This window comes from Gossypium hirsutum, chromosome D10, assembly GCF_007990345.1.
Source record: "Gossypium hirsutum isolate 1008001.06 chromosome D10, Gossypium_hirsutum_v2.1, whole genome shotgun sequence".
NCBI classification, from domain to species: domain Eukaryota; kingdom Viridiplantae; phylum Streptophyta; class Magnoliopsida; order Malvales; family Malvaceae; genus Gossypium; species Gossypium hirsutum.
In genome coordinates this window covers 6,800,357-6,821,251 of record NC_053446.1, presented here as the reverse complement: position 1 = coordinate 6,821,251, position 20,895 = coordinate 6,800,357, and the positions used below count along the sequence as shown (strand labels likewise).

The window sequence follows — 20,895 nt, the reverse complement described above, 5'->3', positions numbered from 1 at the left end:
AAGGTGATGTTGAATTATTAAAGTACCAAATTTGTAAGTTGTAAAAAGTATTAACAAATTTCATGTTCATGCACGGTGGACTTGATTCCGATTCAGTTATTATGAAATTGAGAAGTTTAAAGATATTTCATCAATCAAATATAAGTTAGAGGTGTTTATGGATGGAGTTGATTTTAGGTCTGATTTAAGTATAATATTAATATATTTTATGTTTGTTTAAGTCTGACTCAGAATATAGATCTAAAATATTGGTTAAATTCGTCCATATTTGTAAAAAATTAATCTAAACTTATTTTAGGTCCATTCATATTATTTTTAATTTTTTTAAAATATTTATTTTAATTTAATATATTTATATATTTTGTTATTTATTAAATTTTTTTATATAATGATCTTAACATTATTTTAGTGTGTAAAATAGAATTATATACTATAGATTTTTTAGTGTATTTTAAATTACATAATATACATAAAAATAATATAATATAAAACATTATAAATTTAAAAACAGGCCAAGACCAACATTAAACTTTAAATGTTAAAACTTAAACCCGTAGCATATTTTAAATAAATTTAATTTTTTATTTCAATTTATTTTTTAAACTTAATATTTTTATTCAAAATCTATCACAATCGTAATTCCCACTTAAATGATGATGGGCATGGTTAAAACCCGAGTCAATAAGTAACACGTGTCAATATAGAAAGCCAGTATACAAATGTAGTAGAAAAAAAAGAAAACCTTAAATTGCGTCAGGAAGCCGTACGAACAAATAAGCCAAAAAATATCAATATATAGCGTAGCGTACTACTACACAGCTCACCTTTATAACGAAACCAACTATAACCAGAAAAGCCCTTCGTCTCTCTCCCTCACTCACTGTTTCTCTCGGGGTTTAACCAAACGAATCAAAGCAAAATGGCGTCAGCAGCACAGCCACCGTCTCTTCCACTGCCACTACAGGCGTCGAATGTTGCAGGAGGAGGGTGGAATTCTCTTCAACGAGCTTCATTGTACGTGGGTGATTTAGACCCGGACGTTACTGAGACTGACCTCATTAACAAATTCTCTGCTATTGCTCCCGTCTCTTCTCTTCGCCTTTGCCGTTGCCTCCGTACTAGGAAGTCTCTTCGTTACGCTTACATCAACTTCTTCTCTCATTTTCATGGTGTCTTTTCTTTCCTCCTCTTACTTTTCTTACATTCTTTTTTTTCAGAAACCTCTGTTTCTCAAATTTCTTGAAGTTTTAATATTCCCCCCGTTCATTTTTGTTTCATGTTAAGAATTTGGGTTTCTTTTTTCTTTGTCTCTCTTTAGTTCGTTTATTTTCTTGCATGCTTTCGTTTCTTGGAACCCTTACTCTTAAAGAGTTTCCAAAAGCTCTTTTATGCTCTGTTTTCTCTGTTTCTAAAGTGTTTACGTTATTTCTTTACATGGATTTCATTTCATTAGGTTAAAGAAGAAGCCATTTCCCATAAATTTCTTATTTGGTTCATATTGTTTTCTTCAACTAACCATGTTATCTTCGTTGTTCATTTTTTTTCTGCTGAGTTCCTGGCTTGTTTCCCTTTCTTTCTTTTCTTTTCTTTTCTTTCCCTTTTCCTATTTCCTTCAACGATTTATTTTCTTGGCTAGTTTTACGATTTCCAGATTTCTTATCTATCATTCATGTCTTCTTTTTCCAATTTTGCGTGTTTCTGTTTTGTGCATAATCTATAGACATTCTTTTTGTTTCGTTTGGTCTATTTATTGCGAACTTTCTCTTTTTAATGTTTTGCTTAAGTTTTTTCTTGCCCCTTTATGTGATGGGTATTGTTTTTTCTAACAACATGTAATTCCATTCCTCTGTATTTCTAGTTTCTTTAATAAATCTTGCTTTTCAGCTGAGGTCTTGAGGTATTTTTAATGTTTATCCTCTGTTTTTTACCAGCACGTAAAGCTTTCGCTTGTCTAAACCACACTGACCTAAAGGGGAAACCAATGAGGATAATGTGGTCTCAGAGAGATCCTTTTCCAAGAAAGATTGGTATCGGTAATCTTTTTGTCAAGAACCTGGACCCTTCTATAAGCAGCGCTTGCTTGGAAGGAATATTCTGCCGTTTTGGGACTATTCTTTCGTGTAAAATCGCTGAAGAAAATGGCAAGAGTAAAGGATTTGGATTTGTACAGTTCGATTCAGAGGGATCAGCTATGGCTGCCATGACCGCGCTCCATGATACTATGCTTGAAGGGAGGAAGTTGTAAGACTATCTATCCTTGTATAGTATAATTAACTGTTAGACTTTTATTGTGGATTTCAGTATAATTTTCTGTTTGTTGCACTTCCTTGGCAGATATGTGGCCAAATTTGTCAGGAAGAGCGAGAGGACAACTACTTCTGAAGAAGAGAAGTTCACTAATCTCTATGTGAAAAATTTGTTTGATGACATGACAGAGGATCTTCTTAAAGAAATGTTTTCTAGATACGGGAAGGTTTGCAGTGTTGTAATCATGAAGGATGGCAATGGGATGTCAAGAGGTTTTGGGTTTGTCAACTTTCAATCCCCAGATGATGCTAAGAAGGCTCTCGAGGCTATGAACGGTTTACAACTTGGTAAAAATGAATGATCATGTTCGTGTTTTTACCTTTTAAAACTTAGTAGTTCATCCAAAATAGTAATCAGGTGCATATATGAAATTGATTTGTTGATCAGGTTCAAAGAATTTGTTTGTGGGAAGGGCTCAGAAGAAGGCTGAAAGGACAAAGCTATTGAAAAACAAGTACAAGGATGTGTTCAACTGCCGTTTTGAGAAATTGAAGGCTTCGAATCTCTACGTGAAGAACCTTAATGATTCTATTGATGACAAAAGATTACAAGAAGTTTTTGGTCGCTTTGGACGAATAACCTCAGCTAGGGTGATGCGCCTTGAAAATGGAAGAAGTAAGGGATTTGGCTTTGTGTGCTTTTCCTCTCCTGAAGAAGCGACGGCAGCTTTACATGGGCTTAATGGTGAGACAAAGTTCTCCATGTCCTTTTTCCTTTGTCATAATAGTTCGAGTTTCGATTTCTTTTTAGGAACTGTTTATTGTTACTAATCTGAATGTTGAAATTGCTTAGGAACCTTTTTTGAGGGAAAGTTTTTATATGTAGCAGTAGCTCAACGTAAAGAAGATCGCTGCAAGGAATTGCAGTATTACTATATGCAAAACACCCCAGTACAATCCTCATATCAATCTAGTTGCAATGGTGGTACCCCTCAGTTCCACTCATTTTACTTCAATTTCCCCCCTTGCCCTACTGTCTCCCCTCTCCTGTGCCAGCCATCCTTATATCAACATTTTGTTACAAACATGGGCCAGTATCCTTTTGCAACAACAGATGAACAACAAAACTTCTCATATGTAAGCATGTATAATTTTTCTTGGAAACTAGATTTTTTTTCTGCATCTCTGTTCTGACTATTATTCTTGTATTCCAACAGGATCAAATGAGACACGTGCACCCGAGCATTGCTGGGATCAGAAGAGACTGCATGTACAAACAGCATGTATGAGCTACCATTTTTTCCCTTAGAATTTTAATTTCTAATTCTTGATATTAGCTAATGGAATTTCATGGCACGTTTTTTGTATAACATTTTCTTTTGTTATTTGTTTACTTGTGTGACTGATTGGTTTTTGCTTTTCCAACAAGATTAAGCTTGGATTCCACTTGACTACTTATTCCCTTCTGTTACAGTCTATGACATATAACTCTAATGTTCGGCTCCGAGAGCTGGACCATGTCAATTCTGGGAGTAAGAAAGTAGGTTTCAGAAAGAAGGGGAACAAAAGGTGTGAACCTGCGGAAAACTCTTCGGTAGCATTAGCAGATATCGAACCTGTTACTGCAGCAACATCCCCTGGAAACTCTGAAAACAATGAAAATCTAACTCACCCATTTGTAGAGAATCTTAAGGTTTGCAATTTCAGTTTCCAGTAGACTTCTTTTAGGAGAATGTTTCTTTTTGTTTCGTTTTAATATTGTGCTTTGTAATAAGCTCTCTATCACTCAGCCAGAACACGCCGCGAAGGTATCAGGAGTGCTGTTGGAGATGAACTCTGATGTACTCAAGCTACTTAATTCTCCAAATTCCTTGGCCATTAAAGACAAGCCAGTCCAAGTGCTAAAGGAGGCAAATGCCAGGACTGGCAACGATGCTGTTACTTTTACCAACCCTAAATCTGCCCGTTGCTTGAGCTATTAGCCGGTGTCATTAGACATTCCTAACATGCCTACTCTTTGCCTAGGTAGCTTTTCAGTTTTGCCAATCACTTGCTGATTATGCATAAGACAGTGTTATATGTTGTCTGGAATATATTTTCCTTGTATCCAAAATTAGAAGGGACAAAAAACAGTTTTCTTCTTTCTTATTTCCTTCTACATCTTTTTCTTTGTTGTTCATTTTTTTCCCAACACTGTAGCTGTATCACATTTTCATACATTTAGGAATTGTAAATAATCTAAAAAGAAATATACGTTGAGGAAAAAGGAAGGTTTAACTACAAATACAAGCTTCTACAATACGAGTCACTTTTTGATTAAGATAATAGAAAAAGGAGTAGTGACAGATCTTAGTACAGTTTAAAAAGGGCAAGTAGACACGGTGTCCTGGCGAATCAAAGGAGGGGAATGCCCTGAACAATCAATGTATCTGCAAGGACCTGATTAGCAGCCTGCGATGGATGAACACTGTCCCAAAACACATACTGGGAGGCATTGGGACAAGTTCCCAGTGTATGCGGATTGCATAAGAATTCAGTTGTCTCTACAGTCCCTGTGCCACAGCAGCCTCTCGTTGCTTCTACGAAACCTACCAAATCAAAACAGTCATTTGCAGTGGCTACATAATATCGATTCTCTACACCATTAAAGAAATCTCTTTTTTCACCCACTAGACTAAAACAGGGAAAAACTCTGCCCCTACCATAGTTTGAAGGGGTATTAACAACATCAAGAAGGGCCTTGTAAATGTCAAAAACCACAATCTTGAGATCAGGGTGTTGCTTCTGGAGATTGGTTGCTGCTGCGTTGAGCTTTTTGTTGAATTGCTGAGCGTCGGAATTGAACCTGCTCACACATCCCTTCTCATGGTAACCAAACAATGTTCTTGCTAAGGGAATGCAACCTAACGGAGGAAGAGAAGTAACACCAATTTTCCTCGCTCCCAAGCCATACACGTTCTGTTTATATCAACCAAATATATATGAAAAAAAAAGACAAACTTTATAAAAAATTGAACATACTGATGTCAGATACATACTTGTATCCGAGACTCACTCCTAGAATACGAGCAACAGTATGTACCTGGACGAATCTTGTGAAGGCATCAATAAGGAAAGAGCCATACTGGTCTGGAGTATAGGCATGGTTAACCAAAGGATTGACATAGTAGTTCTGGAGAAAGTCACCGCTTCCAGCACTCAATACATAGAGTGCATCCTTGATGATGGATATTGACTTGCTACTACCAGCTACCTTTGCTAGTTTTGCCTGGTACTCCTTGAAATACTCTACTTGCTGACTCAACGTGATAGCATGCTGCAAAAATGACATTCAAAAAAGAAGGGAAAATTAGAAGTTATGCTGCAAAGCTATCGATGCTGAGATTCAAACTTATAGGATCAAAATCTCACATTCAAAGAGGCAGCTCTGTCGTCATAGCCAGATCCAGCAGAAGCAAAATTGGCTCCAATAAGAAGGTTGTTCCCTGATGCTTCAGGGCTTAAATATGCTGGTGGATAAGTAGTAAACCCCAGAGTTTCAGCTGCAAGTTTCAGTCAAAATATCAAACTTTAGTTCCATTTGAACTACTTAAAGAAAAGAAAAAGGAAGAAATTTGACTACCATCTTCTACTTACCAGTGATGTCAGTGGCCAACTTTCCATTACAAAACCTCCCGGTAGGCTTTTGGTTGGTGAAGTCCCTCCCATAAGGAGGGTAATTAGCCCTGAAGATGGTGGGGAGATAATCATTATTGCCCACATCTACCACTGAGTCACCAAAAGTCAGTATTGCTGGAACCAGAGTGGTCGAGTTCGACTCTTGTGCATACCCTATACTTACTAATGCAAATGCAAACACTAGAAACATCAGCCTTCTGCTGTAAACCTCCATTTTCACTTTCACCAGGGGATAGTATTGGGGAAGCTTTGAGCATTGACTTAGGCCTTATAAGCCGACGGAATGAGACTAGCATGTGATGAATGAAGGGAGATGGGGGTTGATAAAGGCCAATAAATGAGAGTAGTTCAAATGAATATTATTATCATTCATGTCGTACATTATAGATAGATAGATATTAACCAGTTTTTTGTTTTTCGTTTAAATATTTTTTTTTCCGTTTTAAAATCTCTGTTTAGTCATAAAATGAATGAATGGGAGAAGCTTACATTTATGAAATTGTGTGTGTATTTAATCAAAACGAAGAAAAGTGGTTGGGATGATAATAAAAGAGCAGTGACGTTCATGGTGTGGAACGAAAGAGCAACTGCATGTGCAGGAGTTATTTTGCAAAAAATAGAGAGGGAAAAAAAGGTTATTTAATGTAGTTTTGGTACAAAGACAAGAAATTCGTCCACCTCTCATAGATTTATACAAATAAGATATTACCTTTTCACAGAAAAAAAGAAGGTTAAGTATCCAACAAAATGCATCTTCACTTGCTTTCTAGAGAGGCTTCCTTAATTAATTTCTTTAATTTGACCATGTGGGTTACCAGGTTAATAGATGTCCTAAAGTCTAATTACCAATTTAGTTGAAACAGAACAGATCATCTAAAGGTGTAGATAAAGATGTATAGTGAGGATCCAAGTCAAGCCAAGGGGCCACTGCTGAAGTGAACTTCATTCCTTACATCATTATGTAACCATGGGGAAGTATATTAGGACACAAAAAAACTCTCTTTTTTCCCTAAAATGGTACACATAAATTGTATCTGATGGTATATATATATATATTACCTGTAAATAGTAGGTTTTGGAGCATAGAAATGAAATTGGTGGGATAGAGGCCGTTTTTCAATGTGGAATTAAAGCTTTGCCTGTGGTCTCTCATTATTGCAGTTTAGGGTATCCCTTCTCTTTCCAAATAGATTTTCATAGATGCTGGATTTGAGCTAAAGCTATGCATATGCATCGCTATAATTTCAAAATTTTAAGTATGTTTCGGTAAAAAAAAATTAAATTAAATTGTTTAGCATTTTAAATTGCTTATTTGTGATTATTGCATATTAATAAATAATTATTTTAGAAAATTTACGGTTATTACAATTTCGTTAAGTTAAAAAGATTTGAAAATAAGAAAATTAATAACATTAAAAATAAATTATAATGAGAACACATGTATTTAAGCCCATCGTCTCTCCTCAACTCATAAATAAGAGGATAATACGCTTCAGCATATTTAAACTCACGTCCTCCTATATCAGCATATTTGTTCTACTATTGATACATGTTAGTATTGACATGTTTCCGTGTATCATTTTAGATTAATTGAAATTTTTAAATGATTTTCATATATATAATATACTTGTAAATATAGCTTAGTTACATATCAAAATATTAATTCTAAAATTATTAATTATGCTAAATTCATTAAATAATTACATTTTATTTTTAAATTTAATTATAAACAAATAATTAAGATAAAAATATAAAAAATTAGTTTTAACATAATGGATTGCTAAGACAAGATGGATTATTAAACTTAATTACATGTTTACAATAGAGCATGCATAATATCTTTCCACACAAATATCCACACCTTTTTACCATTTTGGTAATAAAAGATGTAATCTCTTGCATATCTCAAGTCAGTCATAAAAGCATTATTCAGCAATACCTTCCAAATATCCATTGATGGATTGCTAAGACAATTAGGATTAATGTAATATTTCTGTCCTAAAATTGCATTCAATTATCATTTTAATACTTTTTTTTTGTATTTTATGTTTTTTTTTTTGGAAAGAAAAGTATGTTTTTTAAATGCTATAAAAGTTTTAGAGTTTTTCTTGATTTTAATTTTTTTAGGTTTTTCCTTATTTTTGTCTTATTTTTCTGATTTTCTTTTTGTAATTTTTTGGCACTTATTATATATATATATATATAAACATAAAACTGGATGATATGAGACACTTATTTGTAATGGCAGTAACAGTTGAGTTAACGTGTCCAATGTTTCGCTATTACTTGACTGATGTCTGGTCTTTGTTTTGAAGTTCGTTGTGCACACCACATAGCTATTTCCACCCTAAACATAAAAACTTAGAATATACATGATACCATCATCCATACAAAATAAATGCTGCCTCAGGTTTCCATTAGACATGAACTCATAAATAAGTGCCATGTGGTCATCCTCCTTGCAGTAACCGATTAGAGAAACAAGGTTCTTATGATGTACGATCATCAAAGATTGCGCCTGTATTATTTTAAATAATTAATACGTCATCTTATATGCAAATGAGCATGTAAACATGAGATGGAACTTTCGAACTTATAGTTGAAAAGGGTAGCAACACATCTAACCTCTGCTTGGAATTCCTTGTATCCTTGCTTTGATGATGAAGAAAGCAACTTCACTGCTACTGGTGTGCCATCGTTTAGGTGACCACGGAACACCTTTCCGAACCCTCCCTCTCCAATTCCGGTCTCGAAGTTAGCAGTAATTGTAACAATCTCAGAGTAAGTAAATGGCTGATTCTTGGATTTCAGAAACCCTTCCTTATTTGATGCAATAGTATTATTAAGATCTACAACAATTAGGGAAGCAGTATTAAATCAAAACATCATATTAGCAACAACATTCACCTTTTTATTTTCATTTCTTTCTTTGTTTCTGGATGAATAAGATATTTACTTAAAGCTCAAACAAACTAAACACATTATACAAAAAAGTGCAACCAGCCATAACAAGGAAAAGAAAATTAATTTATGGACATGAAAGAGTGAAAATACCAGTTTGTTTTCTCTTTCTTTTCCTATGAAAGATGAATAGAACGCTTAAGAGGATAACAAGGGCCACAGCAGCTATAATGGATACGGCAACTGGAACAATAAACTTCTTGCGATTTCCTTCACAAGGATCCCTCTGACATGATGTTTGGTTTTCATCTAAACTGCCATTCATCGGAACAGATAAATGCCGGGATGCATCAGTGGAAAATATGACCCAAATGATCCAATAATACCATAAGAAATAATTTTGAAATGTGAAACGATAAAAAGAATCTACATAAGAAATAATAGGCGACTAATCTTAACCTAAGAATGAAAAGAAAAGATCATATTCTCTCTTTATCTATACATATATGTAGGATAGCCTGCGTCATAGGAACTTGACTGTAAGGTGAGCTAGAAAATTTGTGCTAGTGTAGGAAATGAGAGAGCCTTAGAAGCAGTGACCCATGATCAGATTTGTCCTTGAGAGATTGGGAATTGGACCCTTGAGCTTGTTTCCCGATATATTTCTACACATCAAGTGTAATATTTATATCATTAACAATTTTCTTAAATAGGCATTGCGCATATATAATATATTATATCACAAAGCCTATAAATAAAAATCGGTTCAGTCAAGAAAACTTACAGGGATTTCAATTTTGGTAAAGTTGCTAAAACATCTGTCACAGATCTAGTCAAATCATTGTATGATAAATCACTGCAGGAAAAAGGGTGAAATATGTCAAATGTGGAATGCAAACTTCATGACCTTCCTAAAACTAGAATCTGCAAACATGGAAGAGAAGTGTTGAGTGAAGGATTTAAAAGGAGTTGCTAGACCAGATATCGTGCAGCTATGGGTTGGGTGCGTTTCTGAATTAACTTGGACACTATAAGTTTAGTAAAATACATACGTAGACTCTAGCTCCAGGAGATGAGCCAGCGATGGAGATATCTCCCCTGTTAATTTACTTGAACTCAGGTTCTTGCACAGAATCAAATGTGGTGTACCACTATCAAATAGAAGGGTACCATCTGATGGGTCTGCAGCGGAATCGGTGAATTGTTCAAGTAGGTAATACTCAAGCGCATTGAGGATTGGAGGAAGGCCAGACTCCATTGTTGTAGAAATAGTAAAAGTAATGTTCCCTTCAACTGTCCGTAATCTCTGGAAACTTATGGAATGGTTTTAAGTATTGGAGAGTGAAAGGTCCTTGCATGATACCATTCACAGTTTTACTTATTTCTCTTTGTTAATCTTCAAAAAACTCAAGTTCAGCAAAGTGAAAGTAGAGATTATATTCATAGCTAGAAGTAAAAGAGGATGAGTGATTCAAGGAATTGGAGCCATTAAAGGACCGGACAGCTGTTCTCAACACCTCAATAGGTAGTTTATACAAATTACCACTGCCTTGAGTATCAATATCCGATGAGGTATTAATTGGAACAGAACGTGGAAGTTGGGAGGGATACCAGATACGGTTATAAATATCATCCTTGTCCAGAAGATACTTTAGCGTCAGTACAATACACTCATTCACTTCACCACAAAACATTCATAGTAGAGAAAGGATCCATGCCGAAAGGATCAAAGATGAACTAAAGGAACCATAAAAGTACCCCAAAAATAGCCACTTCCAGGGATAGGGTTTTAAATTTATAAAACAACGGTTTTTACTCTTTGAATCTGAAATAAACGACTTTAAAAGGGGACAGTAAAGCTCCACATAAGAATGGAAAGAAAAACTCCACATAAGAATGGAAAACATCAAGTTCGAATCCATTCCGAATGAAAGTTTGATTTGAAAAATAAAGCTTAACATAATAAATGTCCATGCATGTTGAAAGTTGCCAACAACGCAGCAGCAAGCAAATGTTCACAAGAATGCAGTAGCAAGCTAATGTCCATTATGTATTTTGGTCATTAAACTTTTGTAACATGGGACTTTTATTAGTTTGATTCTAACCTTTTGTTTTGCTAATGATTAGTCAAGTACTTAGCTGTTTTAGTAGCTTTTTAAGTTATCATTAAGCTGATTTTACAGCTTGGATACTAGTACAAGTTAAGTTTGTTTTCTTCCAATGTATTTGAGCTACTTATGTACATGTTATATGGCTAATTGAAGTAATGAGATAAGTCAACACTTTTCTCTCATCCAACATCCATTTTTGCCTCTGTTTTTCATATTTCAAACACAAATTTTTAGTGTTTTTGATCTTTACATATTGATTTAAACTCAACAAATGGTATCAAGAGCCTGTCATCTTTGAGGACCTTTTGCTGTGTGTTGCTCTTTAAGTGATTCGTGCTTGAAAGAAAAGAAACAGAAGCTGTTTTAGTTGGTTTGTTTAGTTGTTGCAAAAGAATGAGTTTCTCACCACCACCCCACCTGTCTTTGCTGGTGAAAACTACAACATTTGGACTGTGAAAATGAAAACATATCTGCAGGCTCATAATTTGTGGAGTGTTGTTCAAGTTGACACAGAGCCACCACTTTTGAGAGCTAATCCAACCATAGCTCAAATTAGGCAGCACAATAAGGACTGTGCCAAAAAGTGTAAGGTTATGTCATGCCTTCAAAATGGAGTTTTAGATGTGATCTTCACAAGGATAGTGGCTTGTGACACACCAAAGCAGGCCTAGGACAGACTCAAGGAAGAGTTTCAAGGGTCAGACAAAACCAGGCAGCAGCAGTTGATCAACTTAAGGAGGGACTTCGAGAATCTGAAGATGAAGGAGTCTGAAACCATCAAGTAGTATTCTGACAGGATTATGGCTACAGTCAACAATATAAGGCTTCTTGGGGATAAGTTTAGTGACAAAAGAATAGTTGAAAAGGTCATTACAACTCTTCCAGAGAAGTATGAGTCAAAAATTTCTTCCTTGACGGACTCTAGGGACCTATCAGCTATATCCTTGACACAGAGCTAATAAATGCTTTCTATGCACAAGAGCAGAGAAGGGCAAACAAGATGGAGGAACATTCTAGCTCCTTCAGGCCAGAAGTAAAGAAAGCTCAAGCTCGAGCTCAAGTTACAAGGGCAAGAAACCTTGGTCAAAAAAGAAAGAAAAAGGAAAGAAGGATGCTGCTAAAAGGAAGTTTCCACCATGCACTCACTGCAAAAAGTCCACTCATTTAGAAAAATATTGTTGGTACAGACCTGACATTCAATGTAGAAGCTGCAAGCAACTTGGCCACATTGAGAAAGTTTGCAAGCAACTTGGCCACATTGAGGAAGTTTGCAAGAACAAGGCAAAAATACAACCACAGCAGCAGAATCAAGCTCAAGCTGCTGAGAATGTTCAAGCTCAAGAGGAGCATGTTTTTACTGCCTCTTGCTTTGCAAGTTCGAGCAAAGGTAGAAAGAATTAGTTGATTGACAGTGGCTGCACTCATCGCATGGCATTAGATAAAGGCATGTTTGGGGAGTTAGACACTAGCTTTGTGTCCAAATTCAGAATTAGGAATGGCGAGTTCCTTCCTTTCCTTTCCTTTTTAACCTTCATTTCTTTTATAATTATTTACCCAAACCTAAAATTAGTTTTATAATTTTACTTTAATAATAAAAAACTATTTCATTTATTTATTTTTTGATAAAAATTTCATTAAAATTTTTTAATTTAGGTATTGTATCAAATTGTTATAATCTTTTTATATTTTTTACCCATAACAAATCTAAATAATAAAAAATTTAACCATAAAAAATAAAAATGTTACAAATTTGTTGGGATGAATGATATAATTTTCTTATTTGTATCTAAATAAACTTTATATCAAATAAAAAATAATTAACGTAAAAAAGCTATATGTCTTTAAAAATAAAAATTATAAAAAGCAAAGAGTTAGTATTATTTCAAGGACCAACATGGATCCATGAATATTAAACAGGATATAATTAAAAGATAAAAATAATATTATTATGATATATATACACATAATATCTCAAGTTGTTATAGTAGAAAGAGAAGATTGAAGGAAGACATATATCATCCCTACAATTCAAATCATCTAAATATTTTACCTCAATTCTGATCAAAATTAATTTCATTTTATTCCCCAAATTTTAATTTTTGAGAATTAATTTCTGTAATTTTCAAAATTGACCTTATCATTTCTCTTTATAGTAATAAGATTTTGGAACCACAAAGCTTTACTTAATAGGATTCAAACCCTGTTAGTATTTGTTTAGTCTTTAACTATCTCTAAGCAGTCCAAAGTCTATTGTATTGAACTAGAAAAGAAGAAAGCAGGTGAAGTCAACGTTGACTGGGAATGTCCAAGCCTTTTTCAATAATTAATTCAAAGAATCTTTATTAAATTCCCCACCAAGGTATTTCCTTTTTTTACTTTTAACATCATGCATGTGTGCTTTATTACTCCATGTTTTTCAGACGTTTAAGGACCTAAAATTACCACTCTTTGTGGGAACAAATTATCATAAGCCTTAAAATTAAATAAGTAATTAGAATAAATTTGATAAATAATTTAAGACTACATTTGTAAACCCAACTAAAATGCTATTTTAATTTTCTTTAAGCTTATTTTAATATGGTAAGCTGTTAGTTATGTTTTTTTTAACGTGGTATATGTATTTGGAAAAGTTATAAATTTTAATATTTGAAGTTAAAGATGTTAATTTTTTAATAATTGATTTGGATTTTAAGGTTGATAGGTTAAAAATTGATAATTAATTAATAATATTATCAATTAGCTTTAATCAAGTTAATCTATTATATTTACTTGGTCCTAAGATACATTTAGGAATTGTAACTAATCTAATAAGAAAGATACGTTGAGGAAAAAGGAAGGTTTAACTACAAATACAAGCTTCTACAATATGAATCACTTTTTTATTTAGATAATAGTAAAAGGAGTAGTGACAAAGCTTAGTACAGTTTTAAAAGGGCAAGTAGACATGGTGTCCTAGCGAATCAAAGCCCTGACTAACCAATGAGCTCAATGCCCTCAGTAATCAATGCATCTGCAAGGACCTGATTAGCAGCCTGCGACGGATGAACACTGTCCCAAAACACATACTTGGAGGCATTGGGACAAGTTCCCAGTGTATACGGATTGCACATGAATACAGTTGTCTCTACAGTCCCTGTGCCACAGCAGCCACTCGTTGCATCTAGGAAACCTACCAAATCAAAACAGAGTCATTTGCAGTAGTTACATAATATCGATTCTCTTCACCATTAAAGAAATCTCTTTTTTCACCCACTAGACTAAAACAGGGAAAAACTCTGACCTTACCATAGTTTGAAGGGGTATTAACAACATCAAGAAGGGCCTTGTAAATGTCAAAAACCACAATCTTGAGATTAGGGTGTTACTTCTGGAGATCGGTTGCTGCTGCGTTGAGCTTTTCGTTGAATTGCTGAGCGTCGGTATTGAACCTGCTCACACATCCCTTCTCATGGTAACCAAACAATGTTCTTGCTAAGAGAATGCAACCTAACGCAGGAAGAGAAGTAACACCAATTTTCCTCGCTCAAGCCATACACGTTCTGTTTATATCAACCAAATATAAATGAAAAAAGAAAAAGCTTTATAAAAAATTGAACATACTGGTGTCAGATACATACTTGTATCCGAGACTCACTCCTAGAAAACAAGCAACAGTATGTACCTGGACGAATCTTGTGAAGGCATCAATAAGGAAAGAGCCATACTGTTCTGGAGTATAGGCATGGTTAACCAAAGGATTGACATAGTAGTTCTGGAGAAAGTCACCGCTTCCAGCACTCAATACATAGAGTGCATCCTTGATGATGGATGCTGACTTGCTACTACCAGCTACCTTTGCTAGCTTTGCCTGGTACTCCTTGAAATACTCTACTTGCTGACTCAACGTGATAGCATGCTGCAAAAATGACACTCAAAAATTGTTGGAGCTAAGTGCAACAAATAGCAAGGTTCAACAAAAATCTTGCCGAGCAAGAATCGAGACTTGCGGCAGAAACAAAGAAGAAAAATGAAATAAATTTTAAGCAAAGCTAAAATAGAGAGTATATGGATGAAATCTTGATTGAATTCATTCATATACTCTCTATTTTAGCTTTGCTTAAAATTTATTTCATTTTTCTTCTTTGTTTCTGCCGCAAGTCTCGATTCTTGCTCGGCAAGATTTTTGTTGAACCTTGCTATTTGTTGCACTTAGCTCCAACAATTGGTATCAAGAGTCTATTTCTTAAGGGATCTGTTATACAAATTCATGGCTTCATCAAGCTTTTCACCAGCTGCACCTCAAGTCTTCAATGGAGAAGGCTACCACATATGGGTGGTTAAAATGAAGACCTACCTACAAGCTTTCGATCTGTGGGAGGTAGTCAACTCAGATGTTGAACCAGAGCCACTTAGAGGCAATCCAACAGTGGCTCAAATCAGGCAGCATGCTGATGAGAGGACCAAGAGGCACAAAGCCATGTCTTGCATCCAGAACTCAGTGTCAGATGTGATTTTCACAAGGATTATGGCCTGTGAATCACCAAAACAAGCCTGGGACAAGTTGCAAGAGGAGTTTCAAGGGACAGAGAGGACAAGGCAGCAACAGTTGTTGAACTTAAGGAGAGATTTCGAGAATTTGAAGATGAAGGAAGAAGAAACTATCAAGCAGTACTCTGACAGGATTATGGCTGTGGTTAACAGCATAAGGCTCCTTGGAGAGCAGCTCAAGGAAGCTAGGATAGTGGAGAAGGTTATTGCAACTCTGCCCGAGAGGTATGAGGCAAAAATCTCATCTCTCGAGGACTCAAGGGACCTGTACACCATCTCCCTGACAGAGTTGATCAATGCTTTATATGCTCAAGAGCAAAGAAGAGCAAGCAGACTGGAGGAGCATCAAGAAGGTGCCTTTCAGGCAAGAACAAACACTTCCTACAAAGGCAAGAAGGCCTGGAGAGACAAGCCAAGGACTGATGTTGCAAGAAAAGAGGGTCAGACTTACAAGCACTGCAGAAGGGCTGGTCATCCAAAAGAAAAATGCTGGTTCAATCCAGATGCTGTATGTCAGCATTGTAAAAAGAAGGGTCATGTTGAGAGAGTCTGCAAGAGCAAGGCCAAATCAAGGCAAAGTCAGTTTCAACAGAAGAAAGCTGAAGCTCGAGTAGCTAAGGAGGACAGTGACCAAGAGGAGCAAGTCTTTGCTGTGTTATGCTCAGCTGCTCAAGAAAGGTTCTCATCTGGTTGGCTTCTAGACAGTGAATGCACCAACCACATGACACCTGATGTTGCAATCTTCAAGTCTTTAGACAGAAGCTGCAGAACTAAAGTCAAGATAGGAAATGGACATTTTATTCAAGCTGAAGGCAAGGGTGATGTGCTGATATGCACCTCCACAGGTGCCAAAGTGATTTCAAATGTGCTTTTGGTGCCTGAAATTGACAGAAACCTGCTCTGCATAGCTCAGTTACTGGAGAAAGGTTATTCTGTTGTGTTCAAAGACAACCAATGCCAAATCAATAATTCAAGTGGATCCAAGCTGATGGCAGTTCCTATGGCTAATAAGAGCTTTGTAGTTGACTGGACCAGGGAGTCAGACATTGCCTACACAGTCACATCAGATGAATCCAAGCTTTGGCATCAAAGACTGGGACATGCCAACTTCAGATTGATGGCTCGAATGGTCAGAGAGGACTTGGCTGAAAACTTCATCAACTCAGTGGATCATGATGATGTGTGTGAAGTGTGTCAGCTAGGAAAGCAGGCCAGACTCCCATTTCCCTCGAATCAAGCCTGGAGAGCCTCTGAAAAACTCCAACTGGTGCACACTGATGTGTGTGGCCCTATGAGGACTGAGTCATTAAGTGGAAACAGGTACTTCATACTGTTCATTGATGATTTTTAAAGATATTGCTGGCTTTACTTCCTAAAACAGAAATCAGAGGCGGCCTCAGTGTTTTGGAAGTTCAAGACAGCTGCTGAGACTGAAATAGGTTGCAAGCTGAAGTCCATAAGGTCTGATAATGGGACTGAGTACACATCAGCTCAGTTCCAAGCCTTCTGTGATAAGGTAGGCATCAAACATCAACTTACCAACACATATACACCTCAGCAAAATGGTGTAAGTGAAAGAAAGAATAGGAGTTTGATGGATATGGCCAGGTGCTTGATGATTCAGAAGAATCTGCCTAAAGCACTATGGGCAGAGGCAGTTAACACTGCAAACTACATTCAAAATAGGCTTCCAACCAAGGCCTTGGATCAGAAGACTCCATTCGAAGCCTGGTTTAGATTCAAGCCATCACTGGCTCATCTGAAGGTCTTTGGATGCATCTGTTATGCTCATGTACCTGCTGTCAAAAGGGACAAATTGTCTGAAAGGGCTCGACCTGGTATTTTGGTGGGCTACAGCACTGTTAAGAAGGGCTATAGGATCTTGGATCCTTCAACAAAGAAAGTGTCAGTCAGTAGGGATGTGGTATTTGATGAAAAGTCATGTTGGAACTGGGAAAAACATGAACCTGAGGAAGTTTGAGAAGGACTTGCAGTAGATCAAGCTGAGCCAGATCAAAATGTTCCTGAAATGGACATTGATGATGAACCAGTTAGAGGAACAAGACCATTGACTGAGATTTATGAAAGAGCTCATGTAGCCATAGCTGAACCAAGCAATTTTGAAGAGGCTGAAGCTCAGCAAGAGTGGAAGCAGGCAATGGCTGAGGAGATTAGCATGATTGAGAAGAACCAGACCTGGGAATTAGTTGAAAGGCCAGTCAAAAGGAAGATAATTGGGGTGAAATGGGTGTACAAAGCCAAGCAAAATGCTGATGGTACCTTGAACAAACTGAAAGCAAGGCTAGTTGTCAAGGGGTTCAGTCAGAGGTATGGCCTGGACTACCTGGAGACCTTTGCACCAGTGGCCAGGCTAGACACCATCAGATTACTGATTGCCTTAGCAGCACAGCTCGAGTGGAAATCCATCAACTCGATGTGAAATCAGCCTTTCTGAATGGTTTCTTAGATGAAGAGATCTATGTTGAACAACCACAAGGGTTTGAGATAGCTGGCAGAGAGCATATGGTCTACAAACTGAAGAAGGCCCTATATGGCTTAAAACAGGCTCCAAGGGCCTGGTACAGCAGAATCGATGGCTACTTGACTAATTTGGGATTCGATCGAAGCAAGAGTGAGCCAACACTGTATGTCAAGAAGCAAGGGACACAAACACAGCTCATTGTATCCCTATATGTTGATGACCTGCTGGTGACAGGAGGAGATCGAGCAGTGCTGGTCGATTTCAAGACCAAGATGCAAGAAGTATTTGAAATGTCTGATCTAGGGGAAATGTCTTATTTCCTTGGAATGGAGGTGACTCAAGCACAAAATGGAATATTTCTAAGTCAGAGAAACTTTGCCACAAAGATTCTGACCAAGTTCTCCATGCAAAACAGTAAAGCAACTAAAACACCTGTTGCTGTTGGAGAAAAACTATCGAGCCAAGGTGATTTTGAGAAGGTTTGTGAAACAACCTATAGAAGTCTAGTTGGTTGTCTGTTATATTTAACTGCCACTAGACCAGACATAATGTATGCTGTAGGATTGCTCTCAAGGTTCTTGCATTGTTGCAATAAAAAGCATTTACAAGCTGCTAAGAGAGTGCTTAGATATGTCAAAGGCACTTTGAGCTATGGTTTAAGGTACAGCAAGGAAGGAAATCTGAAGCTGGTTGGCTACACTGATAGTGACTAGGCTGGCTCGATAGATGACATGAAAAGCACCTCAGGGTATGCTTTCAACCTTGGTTCAGCCATGTTTTGCTGGAGCTCGAAGAAGCAAAGTCTGGTGGCTCAATCTACTGCTGAAGCAGAATATGTGGCAGCTGCAAGTGCTGTCAACCAAGCCATTTGGCTAAGGAAAATCTTAGCTGATTTGAAAGTGCATCAAAAGGAAGCTACTGAGATCTTCTGTGACAACCAATCTTCAGTTGCAATTGCTAAAAATCCAGTGTTCCATGGAAGAACAAAGCATTTCAGCATCAAGTTGCATGTTGTTCGAAAAATGGAGCAAGCTCAGGAAGTGAAGCTGATCCATTGTAAGTCTGAGGATCAACTTGCAGACATTTTGACTAAAGCCCTTAATGTCACAAGGTTCGAATGTCTAAGAAGGAAGCTAGGTGTTTGCTCCATGCAAACCAAGGAGGAGTATTGAAGCAATGGTTAGCATGTAGCAATCACATGTTTTATTATTATTATTATTATTATTATTATTATTATTATTATTATTATTTGGATGTAATGATGAAACTTAGTTGTATTCCAACTAAGTTTGTTAGTGGTAGTAGGTGGTGATTTATTTTAAGTGGATGTAATGATGAAACTTAGTTGTATTCCAACTAAGTTGTCAAGTTGTAAGCTTGTATAAATAGGCTTTATGCCATTTTAAAAAAATGAATGAATTCAATCAAGATTTCATCCATATACTCTCTATTTTAGCTTTGCTTAAAATTTATTTCATTTTTCTTCTTTGTTTCTGCCGCAAGTCTCGATTCTTGCTCGGCAAGATTTTTGTTGAACCTTGCTATTTGTTGCACTTAGCTCCAACAAAAATGAAGGGAAAATTAGAAGTTATGCTGCAAAGCTATCGATGCTGAGATTCAAACTTATAGGATCAAAATCTCACATTCAAAGAGGCAGCTCTGTCGTCATAGCCAGATCCAACAGAAGCAAAATTGGCTCCAATAAAAAGGTTGTTCCCTGATGCTTCAGGGCTTAGATATGCTGGTGGATAAGTAGTAAACCTAGAGTTTCAGCTGCAAGTTTCAGTCAAAATATCAAACTTTAGTTCCATTTGAACTACTTAAAGAAAATAAAAAGGAAGAAATTTGACTACCATCTTCTACTTACCAGTGATGTCAGTGGCCAACTTTCCATTACAAAACCTCCCTGTAGGCTTTTGGTTGGCGAAATCCCTCCCATAAGGAGGGTAATTAGCCCTGAAGATGGAGGGGAGATAATCATTATTGCCCACATCTACCACTGAGTCACCAAAAGTCAGTATTGCTGGAACCAGTGGTGCTGACTCTTGTGCATACCCTATACTTACTAATGCAAATGCAAACACTAGAAACATCAGCCTTCTGCTGTAAACCTCCATTTTCACTTTCACCAGGGGATAGTATTGGGGAAGCTTTGAGCACTGAGTTAGGCCTTGTAGGCCGACGGAATGAGACTTGTTGGGTATGGGTCCCACTATGTGGGAAACCCATAATTTCTGCCACATTTTATTGTCTCTTTTTGGTTTTGTCAAAAGCCATTTTTGGGGAGTTTTTAACGGGTGATGCGGGCAGAAATTTTTGTAGAGCTAAACAAAAAAAAAATCTCAAATTAAAACAGAGAGAAAGAGAATAGAAAAATCAGTTTTTCAAGCTTGGTGCAGCAGTGATCAACTCTTCGATCGAAGGTCCATCCGTGGTTCGATTGAGCTGATTTTTGGACAGCAGCTAGGCGATAAGGTGTTCTTGACTTTGTACGGTCGGATTTTTCATCCGAGTCTTTTAGCGTCGGAAATACCCATTTTTCAGCAGCTACGTTTTTTGGTGATGTTCTCTCATTTTTCTCTATTTTGCTAAAGATTACATATTGTTAGCCTTGTCGGAGTTGAATGCTTGTTGTAGGCTTGATATTGTGATCTTGTAGTCGAACATTTGATGATAGTAGAGCTCTTTATCGGACTCTAAAGTCCCGTGGTTTTTACCCTTGATTTAGAGGGGTTTTCCACGTAAAAATATCGGTGTCTCTATTTATTTTTGTTGTGGTTGCATTAGTTGATTTGTGGTTGATTAAGGTTGCTAGAGAACATATCTTGTGCTATTGTGCTTGCCATAATTTTTGACAAGAGTTATAAGGAGAGAAAGAACACCGGTTGTGCTTTCGCTTTGTTTCGGTTGTTCGGTTTCTTCCCAACAAACTGGTATCAGAGCTTGGTTA

General features: G+C 36.6%; 2 protein-coding genes across 4 annotated transcripts; one reads left to right on the top strand and one right to left on the bottom strand.

Moving 5' to 3' along the window:
• The first annotated feature begins 814 nt into the window (after positions 1-814).
• Positions 815-4,394, top strand: LOC107913888 (polyadenylate-binding protein 6). 3 transcript variants are annotated; one of them, XM_041102978.1, is made up of 8 exons: positions 815-1,169; positions 1,932-2,241; positions 2,335-2,594; positions 2,695-2,991; positions 3,100-3,383; positions 3,464-3,529; positions 3,721-3,939; positions 4,041-4,394. In XM_041102978.1, exons 1-8 carry the CDS (start codon positions 920-922, stop codon positions 4,077-4,079), a joined length of 1,725 nt encoding a protein of 574 aa, XP_040958912.1. In that variant the 5' UTR covers positions 815-919; the 3' UTR covers positions 4,080-4,394. The 3 variants fall into 3 exon arrangements, with proteins under 3 accessions (XP_040958912.1, XP_040958911.1, XP_016698046.2); XM_041102977.1 differs by having other exon boundaries at positions 4,022-4,394; XM_016842557.2 differs by having other exon boundaries at positions 816-1,169; positions 4,037-4,394.
• Positions 4,395-4,501: 107 nt separating this feature from the next.
• On the bottom strand, positions 4,502-20,098 carry LOC107913889 (GDSL esterase/lipase APG). Its single transcript, XM_041102979.1, has 6 exons — positions 20,001-20,098; positions 5,883-6,076; positions 5,658-5,788; positions 5,329-5,562; positions 4,949-5,204; positions 4,502-4,834 (listed from the first exon to the last, which is right to left on the bottom strand). The coding sequence occupies exons 1-6, from the start codon at positions 20,060-20,062 to the stop codon at positions 4,641-4,643; spliced, it is 1,071 nt and encodes a 356-aa protein (XP_040958913.1). The 5' UTR covers positions 20,063-20,098; the 3' UTR covers positions 4,502-4,640.
• Positions 20,099-20,895: the final 797 nt, after the last annotated feature.

Excerpts from the sequence above, each read along its gene's own strand:
- LOC107913888 (XM_041102977.1), top strand. The coding sequence starts at position 920 with ATGGCGTCAGCAGCACAGCCACCGTCTCTTCCACTGCCACTACAGGCG. Across the intron at positions 2,595-2,694 it reads TATGAACGGTTTACAACTTG|GTTCAAAGAATTTGTTTGTG; the intron begins GTAAAAATGAAT and ends TTTGTTGATCAG. Across the intron at positions 2,992-3,099 it reads AGCTTTACATGGGCTTAATG|GAACCTTTTTTGAGGGAAAG; the intron begins GTGAGACAAAGT and ends GAAATTGCTTAG.
- LOC107913889 (XM_041102979.1), bottom strand. The coding sequence starts at position 20,062 with ATGGAGGTTTACAGCAGAAGGCTGATGTTTCTAGTGTTTGCATTTGCA. Across the intron at positions 6,077-20,000 it reads TTTGCATTAGTAAGTATAGG|GTATGCACAAGAGTCGAACT; the intron begins GTATGCACAAGA and ends AGTAAGTATAGG. Across the intron at positions 5,789-5,882 it reads GTTGGCCACTGACATCACTG|CTGAAACTCTGGGGTTTACT; the intron begins GTAAGTAGAAGA and ends TGAAACTTGCAG.